The 11,096-nt window shown below is 34.9% G+C and overlaps 1 protein-coding gene across 1 annotated transcript; it reads right to left on the reverse strand.

The window, feature by feature from the left end:
• Window positions 1–3,838: 3,838 nt before the first annotated feature.
• LOC105262007 (uncharacterized) lies at window positions 3,839–5,390 on the reverse strand. The gene is made up of 4 exons (XM_011295360.3): window positions 4,974–5,390; window positions 4,672–4,909; window positions 4,498–4,611; window positions 3,839–4,420 (listed from the first exon to the last, which is right to left on the reverse strand). The coding sequence occupies exons 1-4, from the start codon at window positions 5,101–5,103 to the stop codon at window positions 4,276–4,278; spliced, it is 627 nt and encodes a 208-aa protein (XP_011293662.1). The 5' UTR covers window positions 5,104–5,390; the 3' UTR covers window positions 3,839–4,275.
• Between the last annotated feature and the right edge of the window lie 5,706 nt (window positions 5,391–11,096).

The raw sequence follows: 11,096 nt of genomic DNA on the forward strand, positions 1-11,096 counted from the left end.
CTCAAATTAAATGCAACAAGTTGTTTGATTTTGTTATTGTTTTGATGCTAATTCTGACATTACAAGCCAAACAGGTAGACCTCTATACTTGCAATTTTTTCAAAGTTGCCCTACCTTCTCTTCATTGTACCATGCATGGTACTATGAATTCAAGGTAGGGCAGAACTACCATATGATTTAAATTTTTTTATTTTTCTGGATTAATATGTCAACTTCATTTGCTTATGTGTGTGTCTTCTTTTCAAAAATAAAAAATTGTTCAGATAATCTTCAAATTCGGGTGTTTTCAAAATGCTTATGCATCGACAAAATCTACAGTTTTTGTCGCGAAATAAACCATAAGAGATATATAGAACATGATATTGAAAAGAAATTTTGACCATTCATTCAGTTTTCGCGCTTTTAAATTATTTATTCAAAATCAATGCAACAAGTTGTTTGCTTTTTTATTGTTTTGATAGTAATTCTGACATTACAAGCCAAACAGATAGACCTTTAAGGGCTAAGTACATAAGAAGCTTGAAGTCATGGCTAGGCATATTAATGTCATATTATAATGGAAAACGACGGCTGGATTTTAGTGCGGCTCTGTAATCCCCTTGTGAAATGTCACAAAAAATGCCTAGCCATGACTTCAAGCTTCTTATGTACTTAGCCCTTTATACTTGCAATTTTTTCAAAGTTGGCTTACCTTCTCTTCATTGTACCATGGGTAGATTTTGTAAAATGTTTTATGAAAAATAGGTGGATTTTTAAATGTTTTTTATACGACGCAAATCAGAGGTTATTATAAAATGCATTTTCAACAATTTTTACAAATTTTAATAATTTTTCATTTAACATTTTCAATTCCAAAATCGGTTTGACAGTTCAATGTCCCAGCAGCTGTGTCGAAGCGACTACCTGTAACGGAACGGAACGATTTCCAGCACAGAGTTGCATTTTTCTTGCTTCTTTGAAGCTGAGTAACCTTTCTTATTGAGCCATGTTTACTACTAACAAATGCAATTAGTAGTTATCATGGCAGAAGAATACAGGTAGATGCATCAACGCTTGGGAGCATTGATATGTCAAAAAAAATTAAATGTTTTTTTCAAATATAAGTAGATTTTTATATGTTTTCTTATAATACGTCATTCGGAGGCTATTATAATTCGCGTTTTTCAACAATTTTTACAAATTTAAATAATTTTTCATTCAACATTTTCAATTCCAAAATTGTTCATTGTCCCAGCAGCTGTGTTGACGCGTCCACCTATATTATTCTACCATGGTAGTTATGTTATATTTTATTCAAAACAATGCGTACATATATGAATTATATTTATATTTTTGGCTTAACTCTAGTTTAGTAAAACTATTAAATTTTTTCGAAATTTTTTTCCAGTGGTAGGTATTTTTACCCTGATCCCGGGAAACTATTTTTTTCTTGGGGGACGGACCCGGGACCACAGATTTTTGACCCCAAAGTGTTCAGGACCCCGACTAGACCCGTATACAATTACCCGATATATACAATATAGGTATCGTTAGTTTATGAAAATACCTATCCAACAAGTGGTCACATGATGGTTATGGTAAGTGGTCAAGATCCGGAAGTTATAGTCAAATTATAGATTTTTTGGACCCATATTTTTTATAAAACCCCCAAAAAGTCCAAAAAGGGCCCATTATGGGGGTCAACAAAATTGATGCCAAATTATATCTGACACTCTTACCTTTCCAAAATGCTACAATTTGTGCTAATACCTTTACTGAGTCCAGAGATATGGGTCTTTCCATCCGCATAAACCGATTCTAACCCCATCCAATGTAAAAAGGTAAAAAAATTACATTAAAAAGTAAAAAAACAGCTAAGTTCGGCCGTGTCGAACTTTTTATACCCTCCACCATTCGGAAGGAATTTGAAATATTAAAAAAAAAAAACTCAGTCGAAAAATACCGCTTAAATAAAACCTTTTTATGGGGGCCATACGAAGACGTGGTGCTGGATAATTAGTTTCCTGTCATAGGCTGTAGTACCGATTCCGAACTTCGAATACTAAATTTTAAACAATTCCGGTGAATAATGTCTTTAACATCAATAAAATACCGAATAAATTGGGGCTATACTATGACGTGGACCTACATATACAATTTTCCGTCATAGGTTGTAGTACCCATTACGAGCTTCAAATACGAAATTTGTCGCAATTCCGGTGTTGTTGCGAAAATCCTAGAAATATACTAAAACGTTGACCTATATAGACAATTCCATGGTAGAAATACCAGGTAACAACGTAGGCGAAAATTACAACAAAGCAACTTTTGTCGGAACTTGATATGTCGAAATTGCAAGCAAGGCGAATTTACTTGACATATAAAATTTGAGGCAAATTGTTTTGCAGCAATCAGAACATTTCATTTTGAAGCATTGAATTATTTTGTTGTGTTTTTATTTATATTTAAAAAATATATATTTTGCAAGAAAATTTTGTGAAAAGCTAACAAAAGTCAAAGACTCGAAATAAGACAAAAAACCAAGAAACAACCACCAATATGAGGATAACTTACAAAGGCTGCTGCTCCAAACAATGAATTTTGCCGTGAATTTCTAAAAATGTAGATTCCTTCAACACATCAAATCCTCAAATTTTAAAGAAAATTACCGGCTCTTAAATCGTGGATATTTAAAGAAAATTCCGGGTCTCAGTCGTGGCTATATCTCGAAAGCATATTTGCGGATCTCAAATAGTGGATTTTATTGATTTATTTCAGACCTAAAAATTATTATTTTTGAAATGAGACCAATTTTTTATCTTGAAGTCCTAAAGGAATCGTCCATCAATAAAAGTCCAAGTTTTAAGTAAAAAAGTTCAGTCGAAGCTTCGACAGAAATATATCGTCAGAATTTGACCACTTATTTAATTTACTTTATTTGAAGGACGTGTCATAATTGTTTATTTCGAAGTCCTAAAGGAATCGTCCATCAATAAAAGTCCAAGTTTTGAAGAAAAAAAGTTCAGTCGGAGCTTCAACAGAAATATATCCTCAGAATTTGGCCACTTATTTATCTTTACTTCATTTCAAGGACGTATCATAAAGATTAAATAATTTCAACTTTTCACTAAATCTAGTATTAATACTTTAAGAAGAGAACTGGGAATAATATCACATTTTATGAGAATAGTGATTATTAAATATTTTGTAGGATAGGTACCAGATCTATTGTTCAAATATGATCTGATGAAGATATGATGAAAAATCATAGACTATTGCCTGGGTGATTCATTTACCCTTTGAGGAATAGAGAAGAAATCTAAGATTTGGTGAATAGTAGCAAATAGAAATATGTATGAACTAGATGTGTAAGTGAGAAAGGTATTGATCTTTGATTTTTCTACAAAGGTATTGGCCTTTGCTTGTACTCGCTTACAAACCATACAATAGCTCATATTTGTTTTTTTTTTAACTTTTTCCAACATTTTCAATTTTTATAATTGTTTAGGTTTCTTTCTCATTTTATGTATCTGTAGGCCGAATTCATATTACAACAATTTGTTTAACATATCAAGTTGCCTATAGCTGGCCTGATAGGGTTCCTTGTAATTCTACCATGGACAATTCTCTTCCAGGTGGTAAAGTACTTAGAGGGAAATCCTTTGTGGATTTTCAAACTATTACTATGCAAACGGAATGACGAACTTTATATACCCTCCATACTTTGTTTGGTGGAGGGTATACAAATAACAACTCTCAACGTACCAGCCATCACTTTGCACAGCAAACGTTTGGAAGCGTTTTGTTCCTAAACGATAAAGTTCGCCAACCCACAGCCGAAGTGCATTAAGGTAATCGCATTGTTTGTGTATTTCTGATATTGAAATGTTAGTGGTTTTGTTTTGCTTGAAGTACAAAACTATTGAAAATTTTATAAAAGTTTGTTTCTCGCGAGAGCTGTACGTTAATTGTTTCGTTTGTTTTTGTTCGCTGTATACGATATCGTGGACCTGTATAGCCTATCTTCAAACTTGACCTGCATGCAGACAAAAGACTGATCTGCGCAAAATTTAAGCTTCCTATCTTTATTCGTTTTGACTCAAGCGTGATTACAACAGACGGGCAGATAGGGCTAAATCGTCTTCCTCCATACTATGTATGGTGGAGGGTATAAAAATGATAAATAGGTTGTAATAATGACTCCAAAAAGTTGTGCAGTAAATCACAATATTACATATTGACATTTTATTACTGTTTATGTATGTACATTTCATATGTGGACGCTCTGTTGCATTATCACAATATTTCCGATACAATTTGCAAAAGTGATTTGGGACATTCCTTAAATACTTCATCACATTTGTGTGTTAGACCAATTTTTGCAGCAGTAATATAATCCTTGCTCAAGTGATCAACTAAATCATCTTTGCTAGAAAAAGGTCTAGGGAGAAAAAAAGAAAGAAAAAAAAAACAAATTCTTTAAAAATTGAACATATGTAATACGCATAGAATACTTACGAAAATATTATGTGAGCAATCTCATGCCAGAGATCACCACTATCATTATTAAAAGGTACCTGATTTGCTTCACATAGCGATTTCAAAACGCAGGTATGTCCATTGAGCCCAATACTAGAATGTATAACTGTTTCACTATACACTAATTAATTCGTATAGAAGTAGGAGTGTTACCTAGATGCCCATAATCCCATTGCATTATATAAATGCCATCGCATTTGTTTCAATAACGGAAGATCATTTAAATTATCTATTAGTCTGCCGTTTATATTGTGACTTGTATGATTTCTTAAGTCTTTTGGCTTAGTAGGCAACGGAAATTGTGATTTGAATACCATTCCGGATATAACTGAATCCGTGTCCGACTCGATGGGGATCCCAAAACCACATACAAACTGTGAAACCCCGAAATCTATTACAAATTACATATTAACATGGGACTTTTGTTGAAAATATAGAAAACTATATTAAATCACCTTCAAACATCAATGGTAAGTGACGTTTCTTACGTCCGGGTGTAGATGTGTCGGTCTCACTTGCAAAACTTGAAAAAACCGCGGCAACGAAAGCAGTCATTGATATCGCAATCACCATTACCGTTCTCATTGTCTGCTTGTCTTGTGGGAGGAAGAACCTTTTCACTACTGCTTGCAAAAATTTTATTATTCATATTGGCAATAGGTATCGGACCAATAAATTAGCACCTATTTTGCAAAAAGTTTATTTAATATTTAATTGACACAATATGTAGCAACATACATACGCGTGTATGCTATAGTGACATGTATTAAATTAGGCATATCTGAGTACACATGCATACAAGTAAATATTGCGTTTGCAGTGAAAGATCCTAGGTAAAATGTATGTCATTGCCTTAGCGGTTTAAATCAGTTAACATTGGTAACTATGCCGTTATCATATCATTACAACATAGTTACCAATGTTAACTGATTTTAACCGCTAAGGTTAAATATACACATTTTTACAGAGGTCTGTGGAATAGAATTTTTGGATTTTCAAACATTTATTAGTCATTCGTTTCTGTAATTGTGGTTTTTATGTTAACATGCCTCTGTCATGAGCTGTTACTCTATGTATTGTAGACATAAAACATTTGCTCAAAATGCATTTTGTCTAGTTTTTACCATTTTAGGTCCTCGCTTCAAATACGATGTTTGAAACAATTCCTGTCTATAATGTCTCTAAAATCATACAAATACTTTACGTTGATTCAGGATATACATACTTATACTCTACAAAGTTAAGTTAATATACCTTCCATAGAATGATGGAGTGTATATACAATTCTCGTTATCTTAATCTCGGTTTTATTTTGTCTCGTACTATGAGAAAATAACGATTTCAAATGTTTCTTATAAGAGTTTCATGGTTATACAAAACTGACTCCTTTTGGTGTGGTATAAGGAGAGGTGATCAATACTTCAAGTTTTGCAGCAGCTCAATATTTGGTAAAATATTAGAAAAGGCTAGATTTTGTAATAACCACAAGAATACTGGCTGAAACTGCTTTAGGGATATTGCAGCAATTTGCATTACTAAATTCAGCCCTGAAAATTTTTGGCAAAATCTTAACATGAAACGTGAAATTTCCTCTTTTAAAATAAATGTGCCTCACAAAATAGTAAATACTATTGTCTGTAACTCGTTTTGGCCTGATGGTGCCTTAGTAAAGGAATTTGTTTTTAGAGAACGTACAAAAACTCCTAGATCTGTGAATATTCCAACAGTATCAAAAAACTAAATGATGTCATATCTATACTATATCAGAATGTAAGAGGTCTTAACACTAAATTGAGTAATGTTTTTCTTAAAAGTGTATACTGTGAACATAAAATAATTGTTTTTACTGAAACTTGGCTTAAACCTGATATTCTTGATACAGAAATATTTCCTGATAATTATCTAATTTTCAGAAAGGACAGGTTGAATAAAAAAGGTGGTGGGGTTCTGATTGCAGTCCACCACTCGATTCCTTCGGAAGCTGTCGATATTTTTGTCGACCCAAATAATGAATTTGTTTGTGCAAAGCTAATAGTCTTTGGTAATACAATATATATAACCTGCTCTTATATTACACCCAATTCAGGGGTTGAAACTTACTTAAATCACGCTGATCTTATTGGAAAAGTTTCCTCTTTGCTAACAGATAACTCTACTTTGATTTGCATGGGTGATTTTAATCTTCCTAATGTTTCTTGGGTTTCGGGTGATAATAAATTAGATTATGTACCCTCTACTTACCCAGTTGTACTCGACGCTTTTTGGGATAAGATTTATGAACTTTGTTTATACCAAGTAAATTTTATACTCAATGGTAAGGAACGACTCCTAGATTTAATTTTCTCATCTTCCCTAAATATTTCGCTTTGTAGAAGTCCTCCATTTGTAATTCCTGAGGATACATATCATCCAACGCTCCTTTTAAACCTTGAATTAAGGAACACTCTGTCCAATATTACTGTTATTAAAACTTTATCTAGTAGGCGAAATTTTGCGAAGGCCAATATACCCCTACTACGCTCTCTCTTATCAGGTTCTATGTGGTGCATCAATGGCGACATTGATTCACATGTTTCTAAATTTTATGAACAGCTCAATTTAGTTCTAGCTAGCTCCGTACCAATGGCAAAACCATTAGTTGACCAAGGCCCTGCTTGGTTTACACCTACACTAAGACGTCTACGTAATATTAAAAATAGACTTTTCAAAAATTTCAAAAAATCTAACACTGCCGTAAATTATTCAAAATATTCCATGGCAAGAAATAGATATAATTTGGAAAACTCCAAATGTTATTCTCAGCATTTAGCCCAAATGCGGCAGAATTTATTAAACAATCCAAAGAATTTCTTTAAATTTGTAAACTCCAAAAGGAGAGCTCAGAAATTTCCCTCCAGCATGAAACTTGGTAGTAAAGAGTCTTCAGACAATCTTGAAATTGCAAATTTATTTGCTGACTTTTTTCAGTCATCCTATACCCAGGGCACAGCTAGAGGCCCTTGCGAAATTCATACCACTTCATTGAATCACTTTCCCTGCATTATCTTAACCGAAGACGAAGTCTTAAATGGTTTAAAGTCATTACGCTCCTCATTTTCCCCTGGCCCTGACGGTGTTCCAACCTATATTTTAAAATCTTGTGCTAGAGAATTATACTTACCATTGACTAAGATATTTAATTACTCCTTGAAAATAGGTTATTTTCCAAGCTTCTGGAGATCGAGTTTTGTTATTCCACTCCATAAATCAGGCAATAGACGTTTCATAGATAACTATAGATGTATTGCTAAGTTAAGTGCCATTCCTAAACTTTTCGAACTCTTAGTCTCACGTCGGATGTCACATTTTATAAAAAGCATATTATCACCTTTTCAGCATGGTTTTATGAAAGGCAGATCTACTACTTCTAATCATTTAGAATTTGTGTGCCATGTTCACAACGGATTTATAAATAAACAACAAACTGACGCTATTTATACAGACTTCAGTAAAGCCTTTGATACCGTAGTGCATAAGCTTTTGCTATATAAACTCGATACTATGGGTTTTCCGACAGCTCTGTTAGGCTGGATTTCATCATACTTGGAGGGTCGTACCCAAAAAGTCATTTTCAATGATTCATTTTCAAAAAATATTGTTGTTTCTTCTGGCGTACCTCAGGGTAGTCATTTGGGCCCTTTACTTTTTGTTTTGTATCTTAATGATCTCCCGGATCACATTCGATTCTCTAAAATACTAATGTATGCTGATGATGTGAAGCTTTACATGCATATAAATTCCCTTGACGATTCGACTTTCTTACAGTACGATTTACATTCCCTTGTGAACTGGTGCAGTGCCAACGGTATGTCCCTTAATCTTAAGAAATGCAAAAAAATTTCCTTGTCACGATCTCAGCCAATACATTCTAACTACTTTATTGGTTCATACAAATTAGAAAATGTTGATTCCTTTACTGACCTCGGTGTTATACTAGATCCTAAACTACGTTTTCATTTACATATTGACTCATGTGTTAATAAAGCCAAGTCTTTACTAGGTTTCATAAAACGTTGGTCTAAAGAGTTCGATGATCCATATGTCACCAAAAGATTATTTGTAAGTTTAGTTCGCCCAATATTAGAGTACGGATGTATTCTGTGGAGTCCTTTTTATAAATGCTACTCAGATAAAATCGAATCAGTTCAAGTTCAATTCCTGATTTTTGCTCTACGGGGCCTCAACTGGAACCCGACAGAATTACTTCCACCTTATGAAAATCGTTTACTGTTAATTGATCTCCCAACACTTGAAAGGAGGCGGTTTATGCTAAGAGCGTTATTTATTATCAAATTAACACGCGGTTTGATTGATTCTCATTTTTTAACTGGGGAAGTTACTTATAATATTCCTTCTCGTAGAACTCGTCATTTCGAACCTTTAAAGTTATCTCTCGCAAGAACTAATTTCGCAATCAGTAATCCATTGAGATCCTTATGTGTAATTTACAATAGTCTATGTAATAGTATTTGTTTAAGTAATTCGTTGAACTCTATTAAAAGATCTATTCTCCACATGTGATTGTATATGTCCACTTACCTATTTTTTTTTATCTTAAAAAGCTCATTTTTGCGGCACCTGATCTACATCTCCCTTTGCGGAACCAGTAGACCCAGCCTTTGAGCACTAGTTGTCAGAATCTTTAAGTTCATTTTAACGGCACCTAGTGTACAATTCCCTCTGCGGGAACAATAGACACCAGCCTTTGAACAGTAGTCTTTGTTTAACACATTATTTTCACTGTTATTTGTTTATATTTGTTATAAATGTTATATGTTTTCTTTAATTCCTTTCTCTATAGTGTATTTTTACCTATTACTTTGCCGGCTGATGTACTAGACTGTAGCTGGCACCACTAACTCACAACTAACCCACCATTCCCGGTCTTTGGTGTGTACGCGCTCCCTACGTATGGGGAGGTCGCCCCCTCGGTCGGCAGGGGTGGGAGTGAGAGGCGTGGGAACGAACGAAAAAAAAAAAAAAAATACCTGCTATTTGCATTCTGAACAAAAATCATGCGCTGACAATTTCCTGCCACGAAATTAAGGTCTATTCGACTGAAATTTTGGGTTGACAATCTTCTACCGGTACAAAAGCAAAATAAGCCGCGATATTATCGATCTTCATACTTGTCCTAGCAGCCGCAAAATAATACTTTGAGCCAAAATTCATTTCTTATAAGGCTAACATTTTAGTTTTCTGTTTTAGATTATATTCTTCCTTGACTTTTGTACCCCTAAAAGGCTTGATAATGACAGAATATTTGGTCGAAAAAATTTAAATTTCATGCTCGTTATAGGCTCATATTTAAGGTAGAATTTCAAAAAATAAATTTGACTACTTATGTAGATCAAATAATTTTATACCCTTCAGACAAAAATGTTTTCGCATATGTAATGTTAAATTTTCTAATTTTGACATACACACGGAAATGGATAATAAAAGTGGCAGCACATATGTAAACCTCTTATCGTCTGATAGCAGCTTCTCTGTGCTGTTCTTGAGTAGTCTTCGAATGACGTTTTATTTTAAGTCAGTCTCTAAGAATCAAAACCCCAGAATAACCGACTAAAAATGTTGGCAAAATCTTTACAAAATCTCTTTTTTTAAATTTTAAATTCCGTCGTCCGGATGAGCTCCCTGGGGTTCGTTGATACGAGACCTGGATAAGTACTCGTGGACTTAGGATTGATGGGTTGGTAGTTGTTGGACTGAGGCATGGACAAATATTCTCCGGGTTTTCAAGGATTCTGGGAAGGATTAGAGCTACAGGCAAGGATGTGTTAGGACTCACACAAGGATGTGCAAAGATGTAAGGATTCGATCCCAGGATGCCCCGAATGGAATTTATGTTGGATGTTGCTGCTTCCGTGGTCTGGCACTGACTGTCCCCATTCTAAGTTAGATCGCTCTTTTATATGGGAGTCCAAACACGTGTCTTGTGGTGGATTAACGAGACCTCGTTTACTCCATTTAAATATCCCAACAACATAATCAGGGAACATTATAACAGGACGTCTCCCTCTCTCGTCCTTGCTCTCTGTAAGAAAACCCCACAGAACAAAACGCGCTCTCCTGTTTTATACTTTATTTAAAAACACATCTTTGTAATTTCAAAAGTAATTTCAGAGTGTGGGCGTAAGTGAACTCCTTGTGATTTTCGTCGTCACACTTCCTCTCTTCCTCGGGGTGGGGTTCCACGATATCCTCTACTTTCGTGGTTGAACCACCACTTGTCCTTTGCATCCTATGAGGATACGGTATTTCAAGCCTTGGACCGTCACCACCCGCTTGTACTGCTCCCCAGGACGATGGTGCGCCAGTGCGGTTTTGAGGAATGGCTGTGGTCCTCGGCTCACATCCTTGGGAACTTCCTCCTCGCACACGAAGTAGATGGCGACCTCGTTCCTCGCTGGAATTACCATCACGCTCTTTCGTGCGGTAGTTCGGTTGGCTCCACAGCGGTTGTACCAGGGTTCTCCTCCAGGATGCTGTCCAGATACGCCATATCGCTGCTTGCACTCCCGACCACCGTGCTA

This window comes from Musca domestica, unplaced genomic scaffold (assembly GCF_030504385.1).
Source record: "Musca domestica strain aabys unplaced genomic scaffold, Musca_domestica.polishedcontigs.V.1.1 4, whole genome shotgun sequence".
In the NCBI taxonomy this organism is placed as follows: domain Eukaryota; kingdom Metazoa; phylum Arthropoda; class Insecta; order Diptera; family Muscidae; genus Musca; species Musca domestica.

Bases quoted from the DNA above. Each gene is read 5' to 3' on its own strand.
- LOC105262007 (XM_011295360.3), bottom strand. From the start codon at position 5,103: ATGAGAACGGTAATGGTGATTGCGATATCAATGACTGCTTTCGTTGCC. The intron at 4,910-4,973 runs GTGATTTAATAT...AATTTGTAATAG, and splicing joins CTTACCATTGATGTTTGAAG to ATTTCGGGGTTTCACAGTTT. The intron at 4,612-4,671 runs GTAACACTCCTA...TATACATTCTAG, and splicing joins ATGGGATTATGGGCATCTAG to TATTGGGCTCAATGGACATA.